The 22,527-nt window shown below is 41.0% G+C and overlaps 1 protein-coding gene across 1 annotated transcript in view; it reads left to right on the top strand.

Moving 5' to 3' along the window:
* The window catches only part of si (sucrase-isomaltase), a gene marked incomplete at its 5' end in the record, with an annotated part of 111,668 nt that overhangs the window by 9,165 nt on the left and 79,976 nt on the right, over window positions 1–22,527 (top strand). The window contains 6 exons of the mRNA XM_080731029.1: window positions 8,516–8,687; window positions 9,069–9,168; window positions 9,586–9,698; window positions 10,356–10,481; window positions 18,131–18,262; window positions 18,714–18,833. Of these exons, the coding sequence (XP_080587155.1) occupies window positions 8,516–8,687; window positions 9,069–9,168; window positions 9,586–9,698; window positions 10,356–10,481; window positions 18,131–18,262; window positions 18,714–18,833 (763 nt within the window). The remainder of the gene's footprint in view (window positions 1–8,515; window positions 8,688–9,068; window positions 9,169–9,585; window positions 9,699–10,355; window positions 10,482–18,130; window positions 18,263–18,713; window positions 18,834–22,527) is intronic.

Genomic DNA, 22,527 nt, shown 5'->3' with positions numbered 1-22,527 from the left:
ATGGTCTACAGGTAGTGTCCTTACATCCCAGAACAATCAGAATGCAAAAATATGGTTCTGTTTTGAATCTGCAGCCTTTAATATAAGGACTTTCTATTGGCGGAAATGACATTCCTGTGATCCTGGAGATAATCTTCTATAAGGGGTATAGTACAAACCCTGACAGTGTTTTTACTTGTCCTCTTCATGAAATGGATGGTCAGTAGTTTTACTTTTTCTGCAGAAGTCATGAAATTGATCCATAAAGGTACTCACCATAAAAAAGCCTACCCTGAAAGATGGAGTTCCAAGTCAATCCTTTGTCATTTTCTACCTGCTGGTTGTTTTATCTCATATTGCACAGATGGTCTACAGGTAGTGTCCCTACATCCCAAGGCCTAATTCTCTTCACCTCAAAAGCAGCAAACATATTGTTCTATAAGCAGTCTATGGTATTCAGACTTAAATGCAGTACAGTATGTATGTAAGCCTATATTCAGTAGAATACACTACACTTTGTGCGCCATTCTTAATGCCAAATAATCAGCAGCCTTTTCTCATTTTAATTTATTTCTTTTTCAATCAACAACTATTTTGAGCAGTGTAAGGGAGACTGACCAATGTTTGATTATTTGGCATGCAGTAAGCCAAAGCTTCTCAGATCCTGAAGTTCATGAATGTGCTTCGCCAGCTTGTTGAAATCTGTATTATTGCTTGCTTATTCTGAACAGGCTGCTCGTTGCATTGCATCCAGTCAATGCGTGCCATGCTAGAAGACTCTCACACAAAGCCACTCCCAATGTATTTGTAATATCAGACATTGGGATGTATCGTTGTCTATCCCATGACCAGCATGCATGAAAATGGCAGCTATTCCTAGGAGTTGTTGACTGACATAGTACTAGTAGACGAGCAACACAAGTATATCCATAGTACTGTACATATAAATTAGGTCAGGGTCTGAGAACCTTTGGCTTGACAGATAGTCTACCTGAGGCTTCAGGATGTTCAAGACAATATGCCCTCACTCTCTATGGCCTAAAAAAGAAGGCAAAGGGCCAGGTGGGTTCTAGTCTTGATGAGCTCCGTTGTATTCTTGCATCAACGACAGACATGCCAGTCTCATATCTGCCTCCCACTGAGGATATTTTTGAATGTTCAACAGGCTATGTACCAAACTGGTACAGTATATGGTACCACAATCATGTCCCCAAACCCCTTTTGTGGAATCCAGTTGGGAAGGGTTGGATGCTAAAGGATACATCACTAAAGCCTGTCCTGTTCAAAAAATAACCTCCACCAAGCAGTAAGAGACCTCACCCAACTCTACTGCTATGATAAGGATTGTCGCAGTCAAAGTAGTACGTGCCTCAATGTCTCTCTGTGGGATTGTGTTGTACATAATATTGCTCCTGTATTTACAGTACATTGCCTGTAAACTAAAATAAACAAGAAATGACACAATCCTTTTACACCAGCTTGTGCCTTGTGGACCAGCCTCGACTGTTGAGCATTGTAGTGGCCCTAGGTTGTAATCCACTGGGAACTGAATTCCTTCTTACCGTTTATATTATAATAATATATACCATCATACCATATTTATTACCATAACATAAATAGTAAGACGGAATTCAATTAATCCATTGACCAGCCATTGACCAATAGATACACAGCCGATTACGTCACAAAATCTCCTGACAAAATTAAAAATCACACTCAAATTAGTTGTTGATATGAAAATATTGAAAAAGAAATAAACGAAATAAATTAAAATGAGAAAAAGCTGCTGTTTGATTATTTGGCATGCAGTAAGAATGGCACACATATATACCTATACCTGAGAACCATCCGTAGATTCTATGACTATGAAGTGTGTAGAGACATGGTATCAAATTGTAATCCCACTACATTTTGTTGTATTTGAGGCATATACAGTATTAATAGATAGAGGGGAAGAAAAAAAAACTCCTGATTCACAATACAAGCATATTCTGACATATCCTTCTGGTTTCTTTTGGTTGTTGGTGTATTCCCTATTGACAATCTGAATGGAGTTTGTTAATTTGTATTGATAATGAGCACCTTATCGATCCTGCTTATTGACCCATGGGCTTTTATCGAGCCCACTGTTGAGCGCTTTATAATATTTTGTGGGAAGATGTGAGATGTGAGATTCTGAACAGAACTGGTATCTTTTTGTATTGGCCAGTTGTTGTGAGTCTGAGTTTGTCTATGAGGATGAGAATTGACAAAAGTAAAAGATGTTGTCATTTAATATCTTTGGAAAATCTTTCATTAGTGTGCAGTAAGTGTTAAATGGCTATATATTATGAATAGCACTGTAACAATGTATTGATCGCCTCTTGTCTTGATTATTTAAACATGATCTCATGGGCCGCTATGCTTAATAACAAGCTTGATAAGCCCAAAGCTTATTATAGGCCCTTGTTTCCAGCTCCTTCCCTACCAGTAAGTGGAAATGGTGTATGAATAACTTGTGGGGATATTTCTGCACTTTCTTGGTAAATCACTTTTTTGCATTCTGATTATTTTGGGATTTAAGGATGCTACCTGTAGACCATCTGTGCAAGTATGAGGTAAAAACAACCAGCAATAGAAAATTACAAAGGATTGACTTGGAACTCCATCTTTCAGGGTAGGCGTTTTTTGCCTATGTGTTGAGTCCCTTCATGGATCAATTTCATGACTTTTGCAGTAAAAGCAAAACTACTGACCATCTATTTCATGAAGAGGACAAGTAAAAGTTATGAAAAAACTTTGTCATAGTTTGTACTACCCCTTATAGAAGGATTACAGGGGAATTTTCCTTAGGAAAGTCATTTCCGCCTATAGAAAGTCCTTATATAAAAGGCAGCAGATTCAAAACGGAACCATATTTTTGCATTCTGATTGTTCTGGGATGTAAGGACACTACCTGTAGACCATCTGTGCAAGTATGATGTAAAAACAACCTGCAGGTAGAAAATGACAAAGGTTTGACTTGGAACTCCATCTTTCAGGAAAGGCGTTTTTTTGCTTATGTGGTGAGTCCTTTCATGGATCAATTTCATGACTTTTGCAGTAAAAGCAAAACTCGGGACAATCCATTTCATGAAAGGGACATCCTAAAGATATGAAAAAACTATGTCGCGTTTTGTTCTACCCCGGGTAGGGGTATGGTCAACTTCTGGCCTATTTTTTCCTCTACTAATATCCCTCTCTCTAGTAATCATCAGACAATGTAATCATGCCAGTGCATTTTGACGAAAGTATCTGAAAGTTACTATTCACTTTTAAATCTTGTTGATGTAAGCTTTCAATGTCTTTCAGCAATAAATTCTGGGCAATTTTTCTTATGCCTTCTTCTTCAGAATAAGCGACTGTTATGTTGGCAGCAGCCATCTTCTTGTACAATAGTTTAAATGTATTTAATAATCTCAGTAGAGCGGAGCTACTCCTTTCATGAACAACCTTGATGGGTCCAGACACCTGTAAGTGCTACTTACCCTTTGAATCCAAGGACATATCATAAGACCAAGAAAACATCTTAAGGGGATCTGTCATCAAGAGCCAGAACTAGAAGCTATAAAGGCAAAATACTGTAAATGCAAACCAAATTATATCAAAACAACAAACTACAAAATACTTTGTGACACAACACTAGAGCAAATAGAAGATAAGTCAGATAGCTGTAAGACCACAAGGCTTTTTCAAGAGTGGTGGATATCATCACTGTGACTCAATTTAACAAACTAACAACTTCAAGGAAAATATATACGTGCAGTCTACAGTAGCAAATACTGTGCTATGCCACCTACAAACCATGTTGACTTTTTCAGTTACTAACATTTAAAACCTTCAGGTATCAGTAAGGCTCCTTTCAACCTAAAGTATAATATGTTACCGGTTAGCCATTTAAATTGATCAGTATGCAGTTTGCAGGTTTATAATGCAATTACACTAATCCCATTACTTGTAAAAAAAACCTGTATGGTGTTAAAGTAACACCATGTGACATTCAGTTTATGTAACAGAAGTGAATAGACGAGGATGTCCTTGGTCACTTGAAATGTCATAAATATCCATAGGCCTATTGATTAACTGATCTTACACTGTATTGCCCAACCACTTACTGTATGATAAGACCCATGACAATAGGAAGCGATATAGCAGTATCTATCCAAATATGTAATAGTGCAGTGTCCATATCAAAACCATGTAAAAGCTATTTAAATGTAAAATAAATGTGTTAAACGTATCAAACAACCAATGTGTGGATTTTACATGTTTGAATTTGGAATGTTGGGCTTCCATTATAAAAAGGGAACCTTGGTTGCAACTATAGGTTGCATTTAGGACCATTTCTGTCCGTCTGTCACACCTCATGAGTCATGTCACCCTCCATGGCTGTGTCAGTCTCATGTGGTCTATGACATTCTGAAAACCTGCAGCTCATGTGCGTCGGTGCATCAGTCACGCCTGGGAATTCCTGGAATTCCCAGGGTATTCCCAGATATTGTCATATCTGGGGCATTCCCAGATATGACAAGGACAGAATTAATTTGCAAGTGTCTTGGCCATACATGGAGCGTGACATAATGTGGCCATATTTTCCCAAATATGGAGATGACTGACATCTGACATCATAGATGTATGACATCATAGACCACAAGAGACTGACACAGCCATGGAGGTGTGACAGACGGACAGAAATGGTCCTAAATGCAACCTATGGTCGCAACCAAGGTTCCCTTTTTATAATGGAAGCCCAACATTCCAAATTCAAACATGTAAAATCCACACATTAGTTGTTTGATATGTTTAACACGTTTATTTTACATTTAAATAGCTTTTACAAGGTTTTGATAATAATACTCATACTCAACACAAACCAAAGTAATCCCCATGGCATCGTCTATCTGCAGCAAAAAGTCTCTCTCCTCTGTTCAATGAATCCAAAATGCAGCCGCCAGGATTTTAACAGGTACCAGAAAACGAGAGCATATTAAACCTGTCCTTTCATCTTTGCCCTGGCTGCCTGTTAGTTTTAGAGTTGATTTTAAACTTTTTATCACAACTTTTAAAGCCTGGAACGGTTTGGCCCCAGAGTAGACGCCAGTATATTTCTGATTCTGACCTTTTAACTCCCCATGTGCAGTCACAGGCCCTGAGGTCCTCAAATGCTGCTCTCCTGGTGGTTCCTAGAGCCACATTGAAAAACAAAGATGACAGAGTGTTGGCCATCAGCGCCCCCAGTCTATAGAACAGTGGTTCTCAACCTGTGGGTCGGGACCCCCAGGGCCAGGGTCCCCAAATTATTTTATTAAAGGATAAAGTTTAAGTGTATAGAGTATCTGCACATTTCTAAAGTGACAATTTAAGGACTTTTCAATACCTCTAAAATGACAAATTAGACATTGGCCAAACTGTCAAATATTAGATGCAGAAATTGTGAAAATAGCCGATCTACGTTGCATTGTGAGCATGTAGATCTGCTATTTTCACAACAGCACTGTGTTATACAAAATGTTATGCCTCAACTCTAGGGTGGGGGAGGGATAGCCTGATTTCAGACTCAGCTGAAGCTTGAGTCTGACATTGTGCCCTGTTTGAGCGATTTCTGGAGGGGAGGGACTTTGACGGCACGGGTTGGTTATTTGTTAAACCCACCCCCACCCCCTGCGCTAATTGGAGGAGCCGTCATTTCGGCTCCAGAAATCACTTATTATGAACACAATTCCAGACCAGAGAAACAGTCCACTCTGAGAGTGGGCGGGTCAATGGGCTGGAACCAGGCTAGGGGAGGGACCCCAGTTCAAATATGATTATTTTGGGGGTCGCGGCCTGAAAAGTTTGATAACCTATAGAACACCTTCCCAGAGAATGTTAAAATGGCCAAGGCTACTATGAAACGTAGTAACAGGAGCTAACAAGCAAGAAAAAAAGTGATTAGAATATATATCGTTTCAATCAGACTATCCGGACCTGCCATGCATGATGTCCCAACATTTCTTGTGCATGTAGGCCTACTGTATGTTTGGTTAGAGAATCACACAGATGTATTGTCACATTATCCTTAGGTGATCAACAACCCACCATATAATCTTGCCTGCCTTTACTGGTGGCACTAAAGTTAGTGTGAATGATAATCCATCATTGTCAGGGGTGTCGCACCAAATTCTGGGCCCCGGGTACAAGGATTCACTGTGGGGCCCCTGTGCTTTAACTATTGAAAAATAGCAGATATACAAGCTCACAGCGCGGCACCGAGTGCCGCGCTGCGAGCTTGTAGATCTGCTATTTTTTGAAAAATCATATGAAAATCTTTGAATATTTCAAATCCTTCTAAGGTTTTTTGAAAAATCTATGTTTCGATGTCAGTGGAGCTCAAACCTTTTCATGTGAAGGACCCCCAAAATTATATGTATTTGGCCACGGACCCTCATCTCAAAATATTTAGTTCCAGGGACCCCCCCCAGAAGCAAAATTTGAGTTACAAATGTTCGCTTAAAAATACATATAGACCTATTCAAAGATTTGCACACATTTTCACGACTTTTCAAAAATAGCAGATCTACAAGCTCGCAGCGCGGCACTCGGTGCCGCGCTGTGAGCTTGTATATCTGCTATTTTTCAATAGCTAAAGTATAAAATAATTAAGGACCCTCCACCACCTTGGGCCCTAGTAACTCAGTCCCACTTTCCTACCGCTTGTGACGCCCCTGATCATTGTTGCTGCTCAACCTTTTATTGCAAGCTTGTTTTGCTGTGAAGTTAACTCTTTGTTGATCGTGCTGCTCTGTGTGACCTCAGCTCAGGAAAGGACCTGTAAACCTTGAGAATAACCACTGCTTGCCTCTCCTTTTTCTAACTGGCGTTTACTACTGGTTTTACAGTAGCTTTAGCCACTACTCATACACACTGTGCTGCTGTCTCTCTATTGTCTGTTTTATCCCCCCTGCATTTCACTAATTTGCACACCTGAGTTTGGATATGCTGCTCTGCTTTGTTTAGCCTGGGCCTTTGATCCCAACATAACGACTGCAGTCGCCGCACTGAAGGACTGACTGAGTGACCAATTGTTATACCTTGATGTGGATACCTTGATAATTCACTCCTCCCAGCAATAAGTGGCTCACTGCAGAGCGGGTGAACGAGAGAGAGGGCAGTAGAACAGTGAGGATGCAAGGAGTAGAAGTGGAGAAGGTGAAGGAGTTTAAATAGAAATAGAGTCAACTATCCAAAGTAACGGGGAGAGGTGAAGAAGAGAATGCATGGGGAATGGATGAAGGAAAGTGTCCAGAGGGATTTGTGACCGAAGGGTATACCAGCAAGAGTGAGAGAGAAGATGTTTAAGACAGCCATGCTGAGGAAGAGGAAGGCCAAATAGGAGGTTTATGGATTCAGTGAGAGAGGACATGCAGGTGGCTGGAGCCACCAAGGAATATGCACAGAAAAGAAATGGATGGATCGGCTGTGGCGACACCCATGGGAATTAGCCGAAAGAAGAAGAAGTTGCTGCTCAACCTTGTGCAAAACCAGACCGCCTATTGCAATCTGATTTCTTTCTGTGCCATTCTTTGGCTTCAAGCAACATTTCACGAACAGTAACACACAGTATAAAAAATACGAAATATTTGTCCACCTCTACTACTTCAGCTTCTCTGTCTATCCACTCCTCTGACCCCATGCTCTAGACTGGTTATGCTACCAGGGTCTGGCTTATCACACACTGCTTGTTTTGTGTTGTTTTTTAGGTGCTGAAAGTGCTGGTTGCAATAACCAGCACTAGATACCTTGTTTGGATACAGCTTAAAATTCACTCTTGTCTTACTCTGTCTTTTCAATAAGATGAAATAGCGGGAATATTTGTGTCCTGAAAATGTTAAACCTTCCACTGACATGTTATGGGTGTAGAATGAACAGTTTGCTGTGGTTTATACAGGTTTAAACCTCGCAGCACATTTTGTGATCACTTGAACAACACAAACTCTAATATAATAATATTACATTTCAAACAGTAACATGTTACACTTCTCCATTAAATTACATAATCGTAGCATTTCCTAACTCGTTACCCCTGCAGGGGACAGAGCGGGTAATTGTTAAGTATGTGGGATAATTGCAGTGAGAGTATCAGCTTGCTCTCTGCCATCCTCTCTGAGTGATAAAAAGCTATTAGAAACTGGACACATTCGCTTTTCTTCACCACACGTGCACTTAATCCCATTATCTCTGCACTTGAAATACACCAAGCTAAAGTGTATTGTTTGACTAAAGGCTATCCCCAGAGTGAACCTGGGTCTGTTCCTGCTCGTCAAATGTGAACTTGTTTTCTTCACACGGTGACAGTTCTTTTCACATGTCATTTTCTGTTGCTGCAGGTCTTTATTTTGGCGGCTATATACGGTTGTTTTCTTACCAGTGTTGTATCTCTTGTTGTGAAGCTGAGAGGAAACACAGAGCCCTTGCCTGTCTCCTGCCTGTTGTTTCTCCTACCTGTCTTAATCACCTGCTCTTTCTCTGACACGTCTAGGTTTGACACCACGATGGGTCCACTGGTGTTTGCTGACCAGTATCTGCAGATCTCTGCCAGGCTGCCATCCCATAATATTTATGGACTAGGAGAACATGTCCATAGAAACTATCGCCATGACACAAATTGGAGAACTTGGCCCATATTCACAAGAGATGCGTTCCCCAATGGGGTATGAAAAAGGACACACACCACCACACAAACACACAAGTATGAAAAAACGTGTACCTAAATGGGCCCAGTTAAACAAATACTAATTCTCACATGTTTTTCTTGCTTCCAAACGGGGTCATAATTGGAACTCCTTTAATAGAATAGGGGAAATAGGGGAAATTTTGCTGATTGGCAAAGTTGTTTCCTCAGTTTACCTTTTATCACTGTCGGGCAGAAACCTTCTATCTCCAAGTTTCAAATGTGTATGTTTTTTCAAGTAAAGCCCTGCTTCATACAAGGCCATCGCATTTATTTTATATAAAATTATAAATGCAAAACGAAGAGTTTTGGACATGCAAGGTTTCTACCCGACAACGACGATATATCTTTCTTCCTGCAGGGAACACACAACCTCTACGGACACTATCCATTCTTCCTGTGTCTGGAAGACCAGAGCGGAAAGTCATTTGGAGTCTTTCTTATGAACAGCAATGCTATGGGTAGGGTCTACACACACACACACACACACACACACACACACACAAAACGGATATTTTAATACTCAGCAAAAGAAATACACATGAAGAAGTTCAACGTTAAAGCAGATGTCTGCGCTGTCCTTTGCTATAAGTCAAAGACTAAAGCCACTTGAAGCAATGTACTGACATACACATTTTTATTTGTTTGCTAGCAGTAACAATTTGAAGGAAGCAGCAATGCTTAATTGTAAGATCTTGTTCACAGCAGCACGTGTGTGTGTGTGTGTGTGTGTGTGTGTGTGTGTGTGTGTGTGTGTGTGTGTGTGTGTGTGTGTGTGTGTGTGTGTGTGTGTGTGTGTGTGTGTGTGTGTGTGTGTGTGTGTGTGTGTGCGTGCACGCGCGTGCGTGCGTGCGTGCGTTTCTCTTTTTCTCTTTTAGAGGTGACACTGCAGCCGGCTCCTGCCGTGACCTACAGAACTATTGGAGGAGTTCTGGACTTCTACATACTTTTCGGAGACACACCAGAACAAGTGGTGCAAGAGTTCACGCTGGTGAGGCACAGCTATACATAATGACTGTGAAAAACACTCTCAGGAAAAACAGCTTTTTTGGGAACTTCAATGTGCAACAGATGTGTAGAAATGTTATTAAACTATGACTCTGTCATACAATATATCATTAATCATTTTGACTCCATTTTCACTCCATGCTCTTGAGGGGTAAGCAGGTTGTCCCGGTGGTTCAACCACCAGGACAGAAAGATCATTATCAGAAAAATCATTATGTAATATGTACCGTATCTATTCTGGAGCATACAGTACATTCAGTGTGAATAGCCGATATACAAGCTGTGTTGTGAGCTTGTAGACCAGCTATTATCGGCGGGGAGATTTGGTGTGGAAGGGAAAAGGGAGCATACCTAGTATATATAGACTACATTTGGGATTTAAGTGTTTAATGTAGGCTACTGTAGCTGTTAATGGGTTCTTAAACAATACACTGGCCCTCTGCCTGTTCACTCATACTGTAAACGCACCAGAGTGTCAGCTATGCGTGTACTGTGTAACTAAAATTTAATATCTATAACATTTCAGTATTTATGTGATGCATGTACATTAGACATAGTTCTAACCATTTCATGATAAATGAAGCGTGTGTGTGTGTGTGTGTGTGTGTGTGTGTGTGTGTGTGTGTGCGTGCGTTTCCAGTTGATTGGCAGGCCTGTTATTCCTCCCTACTGGTCCTTGGGTTTCCAGATTTCTCGCTGGAACTACGGGAGTCTGGCGGAGGTGAAGAAAACAGTGGAGAGGAACCGCGCTGTAGGACTACCATATGTAAGATCCCATCTGACTGTCTACTATATCTCCTGTCCATTTGCCTCTCTTTGTCAGTGGTTTTCAAACATTTTGTGCCCAAGTCACAGCAATGGGCAGTCAAACATTCAAGGTGATCTACAAGCGCACGATTTGACGCGTTGTAATCTGCAATTTTTGATTTTTTTAAAATGTATTTTAGAGCCTATAATGACATCCCAAAAGGGACGCAGCATTGAATGTGGTTCAACTTTATTTAGAGAGTGTATAATTTGTCTCCATATTGGGGGGTGTGTGTGTGTGTGTGTGTGTGTGTGTGTGTGTGTGTGTGTGTGTGTGTGTGTGTGTGTGTGTGTGTGTGTGTGTGTGTGTGTGTGTGTGTGCGTGCGTGCGTGCGTGCGTGCGTGCGTGCGTGCGTGCGTGCGTGCGTGCGTGCGTGCGTGCGTGCGTGCGTGCGTGCGTGCGTGTGTGTGTACACAGTTAAAGAACTGGCATACAGTAGTTGTATATTGCAATAATAATAATAATGTTTTATGTTACTCTACAATGTCCGTCCCTCCGTCCCTCCCTCCCTGTCTGGAGAGAAACCAGCTACCGTAGACTGGGACCATCATTTGGTCTATGACATACCGGTACAGCTAGTAATTGTAGGCTTCAGTGAGGGGCAGTTTTGCTGGAAAAATATCCCAAACTGTATGCTTATTATGATGCTATTCTTGTTAATGTCCACCCTGTTAATCATATTGATTTTGTTCAAGCTAGCAATTCCTCTTCACGGTGCATGCCAAATTAACTTCCTTGGTTAGCCCAAAATGTTCCCCATTGATCCTGGCCTTAAAAAGCCTGTGAATAGGAAGAGGAATGGGACAATTAGCCTGCTGCACAAAAAAAAAGAAAATGGATTGGGGACAACCTTTTGTTCCATTTGACTCCCTCAGTCTGTCTAGCATGGTGAATATAGCTTTACATGAACATGAGGCTGTGTATTAGGGATGGGCCAATATGAAAATGTCATATCATGATTAGTGTGACAAAAGAAATCGCGATTTACGATATTATCGCGATAATCAAAATCCATTATCCTGGGCCGGAACATTTGCCAAAAAATAGCAGATCTACAAGCTCACAACGGGTCGCGCTGCAACGTGTTGTGAGCTTGTAGATCGGACATTTTTTGGCAAAGAGATTTGTTAGAGACCGGGGGGGGAAAAAGACTGTATCAAGTACGTATATTATAAGTACCTTCTACCACTTATAGAGGGTTTAAGTGGTACCGGATATGCACTCGGCATAAAGGTGAATTGATCCCAGTGCATGACGGAGGACGATAATTGAAATCTCCACGATACGATTATCGTGAGTGTTTTTTATCGCGATAAACGATAATAACGCGTATCGTCCCATCCCTACTCTGTATAGAGTCATGAGAGGTACATCATTGTCTGTTGTTAAAGATGACACAGGCTATCATGGTTATAACAACGACACTAATTAAAGTTTCATAACTGCACATTAAAAAAGCTGCAGACATGGCTCAATTGATGTAACATAATTTATATTATGCTATTGAGGAAAGGAACTGGTACTACACTAAAATGGTTTACTCCATTGGCATCACAGTCTCTTGCTGGCATGAAAGTCAAATCAGGAGAGGAGATATTCTTGTCACGTAGTGTTATAAGTCAACACCGCAGTGTTTACTGGCACTATAAAGACTGACTTACATGTTAATGTGTCAATGTCAAAGTTCTTTTTCTATCTCCATATATGTCCATCATTCAGCCACGCACCCATGTATGCACAAAAGCAATCATGAACATATGCATAGGAACATAGATAGACACACATCTACTTATACACATACATAGATAGGCACACACGCACGCACACACACGCACGCACACACACGCACGCACGCACACACACACGCACGCACGCACGCACGCACGCACCCACGCACGCACGCACGCACGCACGCACGCACGCACGCACGCACGCACGCACGCACGCACACACACACACACACACACACACACACACATACACACACACACACAAACAAACACACATCTTTGCACATTCACAGGCATGCACACACAGAGCAGAAAATACTCTTTGGGTCTTACTGTAAGCGCTGTTATCAGCCGATACACAGACTGTTAGTGAGAGGCCACAGGGCATAATCCACCGACAGTATCACAAGCCTGGGATCATTACCCATCAACACCTCTCTGGGAACCAGAGACATGCGATATGGCTTTCACCTTTTCCTTTTTTTCCGTTTCCATTGATCTCTCTCGGAAAGAAGGAAATTCCAGCAGTACAGGGGTAGAATTCAAGCCCTCAGGAAGAACACAATGATCCCTTTTTTATTTTAGTTTTTTTTTCATGATGAGCAACTCATTATAATTTTCAGATGTGCAATTGATGTTCTCGTGTGTGCGTGCGTGCGTGCGTGCGTGTGACACCTTTTCTCAAATGTATGTGTTTGTGTGTGTATGTGTTTAAGTCACAGCAGAATGGGGTGCAGTCTCCCTTTTTTAGTATTTCCTCATCACGGTTACTTCAACCCAAGAGGAAATGTTGTGACAAACTTTTTCACTGCTTCTACAAGTGACATTATGTACTGGGAGGGATTTGTGGACTTCCACAATAACAGCTACTATGTCACTGTTAGGTGGAAATTGAAGGCCGTCAATGCTCAACCTTGCCCAGAATGCCCACTGCTTGTTAAATCTGAACATCTCTTCCTCTGCGGACGTGGTTCAGAGGCAGGAGGCTTAACCATTATATTGTCAACAGAAACGTGATATGAACGTTGAAGCAGGGGGCTCGATAGACTTTCGGACGGATAGGGGTGGCCTTTAGCTTGACGGGATAATCCAGCTTTCCGTCAAATAATGGAGAGTGTACTAAAGGCCGGCCCCCCAGCTCAATCTTGTGGACCGGTAGTTATCAAGCGTCTCCGAACATTAGTGATGATCGAAGATCAATCAACTGGGTTCCCTTTGTTTTTTATCCTGACCTGAATTGTCCTCTGCAAACCATTTCCCCTCGAAAATAAATATCACCTTTTCCTTAGCCTGGCATTGGCAGACTGATCACGTGGGATCACTCACACGTTCCTCCACGCCAGTGCCAGGATACTTTTCCCTGCCTCAGCGCAGTGGTTTTCAAAGTGAGGTCCAGGGACACCCAGGGGTCCTTGAAGGTGTCCCAGTTGGTCCCCAGCAAAAAGAGAAACCCACCTTGACCACTTTCATTTTGTACTTTGGCCATTCGAAAAGAGCAGATCTAAAAGCTTGTAGATCTGAAAAAAAGGGAAAGTTTGAATAATTAAAAACAAGAGGGGGCTTTCGACCTTGCAGTCTTTTTCAAAAAAGTGAAAGTCACTAAATTGTGTCACCTTTTGTATTTAATGATTCTGTTCTTGCAGTTTGGCTCAGCACCAAAAAACGGAGGCTGTCTGTGTCCGTTCTTTTATTACATAATTTTGAATAATTTAAACATTTTATGATGGTATTATGGTCCCTGGCACAAAATATTTTGAGATTTGGGTCCGAGGCAAAATACATATCAATTTGGGGGTCCTCACATGAAAATGCACGAGAGCTACTGTGGTAGAGCATAACTGATCATGCAGGTAGGGCTGTCACGATCATGACAGGCGATTAATTGTCACTCAAATAATTTTGATTAACGATTTAAATGTGTGTTTTGGCATTGAATATCAGGACATACTGTCTTTTTTTTTCACTCTGGGAAAATATGACGATATGACAAAGAAATTAAACATTTGCCGAGATAACTACAAGCCCACAACACACAACAATGCATTTTCAGCTTTTGATCTGCTGTTTCTGCATTTTTTTTTTTTTATGTTTGAAAATGTATTAACATTTTCCAACATGGAAACTATAATGACAATTATACCTTATTATAGCCAAAATAATTGCGATTAACTCATATGATTGCCATCTGCGACAGGCCAGGCCTGTGTGCAGGTACAAAGCCTCAGAATACGACTGCATAACAAAGGTCAGGTGAAATGTAAATCAAGGAATGTGGTGAGCCCTGACATCGTAATCTCTGAATGACCGTGTAGGACAGCTCCAACACAATAATATGCAACACCAACGGCAGCGACGGTAACAATAGCCAGGGGCGTCACAAGGGGTAGGAAAGTGGGACTGAGTTACTAGGGCCCAAGGTGGAGGGGCCCTAATAACTTTATCTATTGAAAAATAGCAGATATACAAGCTCACAGCGCGGCACCGAGTGCCGCGCTGCGAGCTTGTAGATCTGCTATTTTTGAAAAGTTGTGAAAATGTGTGAAAATCTTTGAATATATGTATTTTTTAAGCGAACATTTCTAACTCAAATTTTGCTTCTGGGGGTCCCTGGAACTAAATATTTTGAGATGGGGGTCCGTGGCCAAATACATATCATCTTGGCTTGGGGGTCCTTGACATAGGTTTCTTGCACTTTTTCTTGCATTTTCACAATTTTTCAAAAATAGCAGATCTACAAGCTTGTATATCTGCTATTTTTCAATAGTTAACATTCATGGGGGGCCCGCAGTGAATCCTTGTACCCAGGGCCCAGAATTTGGTGTGACGCCCCTGACAATAGCCAAGACAGTTTGAAATTATGTGATCTGACTATTCACCCACAGACAAAGCGCCTGACCCCCCTTTCAATATTTCACTCTGATAATCGCCAATATGTCTTCCCTGTCTGAAACGCATTAGGATGCAGCTGGTTCCACTCTTTCTGTACTCGGGGACATATTTGATATCCATCAGATAGACCACAGAGGGCATTATCACATTCTCCCTAATATGTCTGGAGCTGATTACCATTAGGGGGAAAGATCTGGCAGGGCTCGCCAACCATCTGCTCCATCGATACGGAGAAGAATTTGGCAGCCAACAGACAGGCAGAGAGAGAGGACGAGCATGCAGACACACCCAAACCCGAAACGTTGTGATAACATTTACACGTTTTTTTGCTCAGCACCCGGAAAATCTTTTACAAGATGTGCGTACTACTTTGTTCTTTCTGACATTTACACGGTCCTCACAAAGTTCTGAAACACATTAGCCAAAATGCTAGCACTTACATCAAGGTCCACCGACTGAATGGACACATGCCAGCTGACAGAGAAGCTAGCTGCAAAAGCAACTTGACTTATTGTGACGCTTAGCCACGCGCAACCAGGTAGCCTAACAGGGTCTCTTTTTTTTCAACTAAAGGCCGAGGCTGATTAGCTTACCGGAGATATCGGGACCGGTAGCTTATTTTAGTTTATTCTGATTATGTTAATGGAGCTGACTGATTTGTTTGCACCTGATGCCATCAAGACACATTGAGGTTAGACAACACACCTCATTTTGGGTGTTGGGAACTCCTTATATGGATATGGCGGCGTCATGGTGACAGTGGTCTGTTAAGTGAAGTCCCTGAAAGGTTGGTCTTCTCTGTGTTCCAATACATTTTTCCTCGGCAGTGTGCGTGCGGCTATACTCTTTTATTGGACAGTGGTCTGCGGAACGCTGTTTGAGCAACGGTGATCTACAGTTGCCAGGCTATAGAGGCGGGATGCATTAATTAAAGTGTTGCAAATGCAAATATTTGAGTGGATGAGTCCAAGTTACATACAGGCATGAGTGGGCACATTAACACATAATAAGTGTCACCTTGAATACATTGGTTGCCTATTCGAATGCAGATATCACTTTTAAATACATGGGAGCTGTGTGCCATGTTAGCATTTCCAATTAGGGTTGGAATTTTTGATGAGATGTACAGTAGAGTATTTTGAATAAAGACATCAAGAGACTTATGTAACACATGTGGTACAGCACAACATTGGTTATCTGGGTCAACTCTTTCTTGGCGGTTGGATCCTTTGTAGCAGTAGCCTAGCCAGGGGCCATTTCACTTTGGAACTAAGGTAGGCTATCAGTAAAACCAGAGTGGAAGAGTTGGTGTAATGTTCTTCCTGTACAAGCCTAAATACTTAAGCTATGCTAAAAGTATACATTTAAGCTAAGCAGTGATTTCCTGTTTTAGCTCCAGGCGATTTTAATTCATGATTTTCTTTTTTAAGCACAGACCAATATTTTCCACTTCCAATTTGTGTTATATTCTTCCATGTATGTTTGTGGCAATTTACTCAGTAAACCATGCAGGCTTTCCTATTCCGGTGTCTAAGGAATGAGTGGCAACTGTAGCCATTGTTGAAGTATTACTCCAAATTGAATGATGGTAATAAAAATGTACAATAGGTGAGCCATTTTGCTTTTTTTTTATTTTATGGTGACAATGGGGAATCTAATGTCGTTTTTTAAAGATGCGGTGCCATAGTTTTGTACTTTTTCTGTTTTGTATGTGTCTATGGAGTTAACATTACTCTAATAGACCCCCAGGTGAGGTTATAATATGCAAATATGTCTTCCCTGTGTATGTTTGGTTTCTTCCTGAAAGCTGAAAGCCTCTGAGTCTAAAGGCCCAATCGAAATACACCACTTTAGTGATAGAATCATCCCCTCCCCTTTTTACCATACAACAGCTGTGGGTGGGTCACCATGTCTAACATTCTGGCTAGCCATCGTCACGAAAAGGGACCGCCCACTTGTCCCTTTTCTGCGTAGCCATCATTGATTCTTGTCTCGAGAGATTGTGTCTATAATGACAATGTGATATTTCTTCTTTGTCATAGGCCAGGGGTTGCTAATTCTTTTCATGCCAAGAACCCAAAATAAGCTGCCCCTTCTGTGAAATTTCATTAAACAGTAATGTTTATAAAAAGGCAAAATGGATGGATGCTCATTGATCACAGTTATATAACGACATGCTGAATGCTTGTCCAACTGAAATATTGTTTGTAGTTTGCACGGTCACATCTTCCATTTTCTACAGCAGTTTCGACAGCAATTTTGACTGGCCCACCAGCTTAATGTCCTCGAAGTCACGCAAGCAACGTCCAACAAGCTTTAAACTGAGCAGATTGGACCTTCCGTTCCAGAGATAATGGCCAAAACATCTTGAATTGAAATCGCAGATTTTCGCCTCTTTTTTTTTTTTGAACGACATTGTAGGCCTAATGCAAATCAAATGAAAGAGAGATACTGTACTGTAGCTCTACTTAACAACTGCATCATTAGCCATTTGGTAGCTAAACAATCTGGGAAATCTATTTTAAGTCGATAGTTTGATTTGATTTTATTTTATTTTCCTTAGCCATAACTATCTATTTTCACATGTTTGTTTTTTGTAAAAACCTATTCATGTTGAAAGTGGGCCAAGTCATAAATAATATTGTGAAGCAATTGAAAGAGAGATGTGCTCAGCTATCTTTAAGTTAACCCACTTGATAGCAGGCAGACAGATTGACAACAAATCCAGACAAATGTACAATAGTTTGTTTTAGTGTTTGTGTGGAATATGCTAATTATTAAAAAGAGATAAAATATAGTAAATTACTTGATTATAAATTATGTTATCAAGTAATGTTATTTTATCAACTGGCCCGTGGCCTCTTGGCATTTTTGTAATGTGGCCCACAAGTTGAGACGTGGTTTGAGTATCCCTGCTGTTCTACAGTATACAGACACCATGCAATTCATAACACCTTTTACTAATATCCTCTTGTGTTCTACTTCCAGGATATTCAGTACACCGACATAGACTACATGGAGGACAAAAAGGACTTCACTTATGACCACGTCAAGTTCAGAGATCTGCCTCAGTTTGCCGACTACCTGCATGACAAGGGCCAGAGATACATCCTTATCCTGGTACGATGCACCTGATTCATTAAAGATTGTAAGATACTAGACCACTCGGGAACGATGTAAGTCAGACAAGATAACCCTATAATCCTCAGTTGACCATATAGTGAATGTAGACTAAACTGGAAAATGGCTCTTCACGGAGCAGAGGTCTTCCCCAGAATGGGTAGCCTACTCAGGCAGTGCCTTACAACTTCTTTGACTTTTTGTTACTATTTTGAAAAAACATTTTAAAATTGTTCAACTAACCAATCTACAATGACATGTTGTGAGCTTGTAGATCGGCTATTTGAATTATTAAAAAATAATTATCAAAAAAAAGACAAAAGGCACAACTGACCTGGTAAAGACAAAAGGCACAACTAGCCAAGGTGTTGGCCTACCATCCAACTTACAAGTGGGAAGGGCCTGTAAGCCATTCCAGTTCTGTATTAACTTAATTTATTGTCACCCCCAGGATCCAGCAGTCGCCACCAGTAGGAGGGTAGGGAATGCACCGTATGACTCCTATGACCGTGGAACAGAGAAGAATGCCTGGGTCACTGAGTCAGATGGGAAAACACCTCTTCTGGGAGAGGTAGGTTAGCATTTACTGTGTGTGTGTGTGTGTGTGTGTGTGTGTGTGTGTGTGTGTGTGTGTGTGTGTGTGTGTGTGCGTGTGCGTGTGCGTGTGTGTGTGTGTGTGTGTGTGTGCGTGTGTGTGTGTGTGTGTGAATAGATCTCCTCAGCAAGATATAAATATGAATGCGGAGACATATGCTTGCTATGTGTACGTGTCTTATATTTCTATGCATCCCCATTTGGGATGAACCCAGAGTGAGACCGCAGCCTGATATATCTGATCCTTCATATCAGAGAGCATGTGCTTAGAGACCCTCCCCTGAGGGGCTTCTAAGCCTGCCATTCACATGCTTTTATAGCTTTTGATTACCCATATGATGAATCCCCCCATGACGGCCACACACACGCACACGCGCACACGCACATGCATGCTCACACGCGCACGCACACGCACGCACGCACGCACGCACGCACGCACGCACGCACGCACGCACGCACGCACGCACGCACACACACACACACACACACACACACACACACACACACACACACACACACACACACTAATAGCTCTTTTCATGCTGTTTAATGGAGGTCAAACATAGACATTGATTCTACATTACCGTTTAATCTTAAAATGTTCTGCATCACAGAATCAGAGAGTGTGTGTGTGTGTGTGTGTGTGTGTGTGTGTGTGTGTGTGTGTGTGTGTGTGTGTGTGTGTGTGTGTGTGTGTGTGTGTGTGTGTGTGTGTGTGTGTGTGTGTGTGTGCGCGCGTTTTCCTACTGTGCATTTAAGTGCACACATTTCTCTTCAGTAAGTTGTTTGTGCTTTACAGGGATTTATATATTTTATGTGTTTTCCATGATTTAGTGGATGTATTCTGTTGCTAAATAAAGAGGAGATGTTTGAATAATGACCTGTGGTGTGCAGTAGATGTGTCGTTGATAGCTGGATCTCAGAGACAGTATAGCTAATTGCTATAGCAAAGATGAAAATAACAGCTTTGGCCAGTCGCCTGACACACAGTAAATCCTCTTTGTGTATTTATCCATTTGTATAGTAACTCTGCAAGCCTTTACAAATGGACCAAATGGAGTCAAATGAACGCCAGGATTTCAATGTGCATGTTTCCATGTGCAAGTTAGTAAAACATAGTGTTTGGATGTCACAGATGTGACTGGCGTTAGTAGGCTACCGCTGGTGTGAGCAAGACCCCGTAAGGATGTGCTGTGATTGGCCAGTAGTCGCTGTGATTGACAGTTCTGCCAGTACGGAGGCACGTACGTTCAAGATGATGTTGAGCCGTCTGCTCCAGTCAGAAGACATGATTCTACTAGTTTTCGTCATAGTGAGCTACAACAGATTGTTGAGAGTTGCCATCTTGTGCTGCAGGCAGCAACATGAAAATGTATACATTAATATTGAAGCAAAATAAATAAACAATTAAACAAGTAAATAAATAAGTAACACAAAAGTAACTACAGTAGTAATGCAACTAGTTACTTTTACAATGCAGTAAATACATTGCTTAATGCTTAATGCTTTTTGAGTAGCGGAGGTGGCATATCAACCTGAAGGGCTCCTATCACTCGATAATGACCTCTGAGCGAGATGTTATCCCGCCTATTGCATGGTTACTTACAAAATAAATGAATACATTGACCTAAGTAAAAAAACAACAACATATTTCCTTGCTTACAGTACTTAAAGTGTTTCACTGGCCGTCCGCAGAGCACAACGTCGCCTCGACGCAAACAAGGAAGTGTTGATCAAGAATCCATATTTGGTTACTGCATTGTCTATTTCTCGCTTCAAATGTTTTCAAAAACGTTCTTGAGAGCAACGTTTAGTTCTAAATGTCGCTGTGTGTTTGTTTACATGGCTGACATGTTGGATACAGCACAAGATTCACGCAGTGCAGCCTCAGTGCAGCAGGTGCTCTGAGCCTTTGATTAGGCAGCGGTCTGTTATCAAGCGGAGCGGTCTGTTATCCAGAAATACCAGACCGCTGATTTCAGCGATTGACCAATCAGAATCAAGCATTCAAACAAGCCGTGCAATAAGACTAGTTAACTAATTGTATAGTAACTTCCTCACCACTGGAGAGGAGAGTAGTGCTAGTTAGAACAAAAACTAGGCTCTACTCAATTTTATTGGTGAAACATTTTTACACTCAAAAATATTGAGTAAATATTACTGATATGAAATCAGGTAAATGAAACTCAATTAATTTGAGTAAAAGTAACCAAAACTTTTACGTACTTATTAACAACTAAAATTGAGTACACTGACCTAAAGAAATTGAGTAGATATAATTAAATTATTCAGTCAATGCCACAAAAGACTACAAGTAAATAAATTGAAATATTAAGTAGATCTAATTGAATATTAGAGTATGATTTAACAAAACAAATATGTCACATTTACTCTATTAATTTACTTTTATTGATTTAATTCATATAGTACCATTTTACCCCTTTCATTTACTTTACCTTTTACTCCAGGAGTACATGATGTCAAATGAATACACATGAAATAATTATGCAGATAATTATGTTTTTAATCAACTAATTTTGACCAGTGTAACACCACATCAAGTATGAACATTCAACATACTTTAGTATGTAAATGACATGCAACAATGCCTGCAAAAACAATATGTTTAAAGATAATGATCAGGAAAGGGGTATCCCTGACACTTTTAAAATGTTCTGTTTACTAAAGAGCAGTGTGTGTTCACAATACTGTATATAAGTACCTCTAATTGAACTGTGCATACTGTAAGTAAGCAGTCTGTCAAACATTATGCACCATAAGAACAATGAGCCCATCAAATAAACAGTAAGTCATAACCACAAAATACATTAAAGAAGACAGTCAGAGGCCATTTGGCATGAAAGGAAATCACAACTTGGAATATGAAATAATAAATAAGCATTTACAGTAGCTCAACATTTAAACATATTGACTATGCACACGTGTAATGTCTATATGCTAAACTGACCTGTTTGCATTATGACTCGAATGCACCAGAAACAAACACTTTACATTAACTAATTACTATCAGCAACAAATACCATTGCAAAAATGCTGTTTTGACAATAAATCCACTTGCAGTAGGTTATACCCACGTTCTGAGAGCATCTTGCTGAACAGTAGTCGGCAAGCAGACATTTTTTCAGTCTCTGAACTTTGGCTGAAATAGAACAGAACAGTCCCAACAGATAGCAGCAGATCCCCAAGATTGTTGAGGGCAGTGATGCCCTTAATCACAATACCTACATCAGTAGGTTCATTCATTGAGTCCTCTTGGTTCTGCAGCAGGTAGATCTTCATCTTCATCATCACCTCCTCTGTTAACTTCTCTTCTACTCTGACAGGTGCACCAGCAGCTTCCTTCCTGCACACATTGTGAAGATAATTGTTTAGAGCTCACTTTCAGGCTAAATGTTACAAGACACACAGACACACATTGAGCAATCCTAGCTGTCTCCACACATGCAGCCCTGGGCATAATCTTGAATCAGTTGGACCAGACATGCAACGGATGCAACAGCCATTCAGCCAATGTCACAACCTTCTCTGGACATCACTATGCTGTTCCTTTGCATGTGATGGTCTCATCCACGATGACATTAAAACGTCAAAACATTTATTTTACTAACTTGAAAGTCCTTGATCTTGACACTATCTTCTTCCAGATGGTC

The sequence above is a fragment of the Nannobrachium achirus genome, assembly GCF_963921795.1.
Source record: "Nannobrachium achirus genome assembly, chromosome: 8".
In the NCBI taxonomy this organism is placed as follows: Eukaryota; Metazoa; Chordata; class Actinopteri; order Myctophiformes; family Myctophidae; genus Nannobrachium; species Nannobrachium achirus.
The sequence above is the reverse complement of the archived record's forward strand: the minus strand, read 5'-3'. Positions and strand labels throughout refer to the sequence as shown.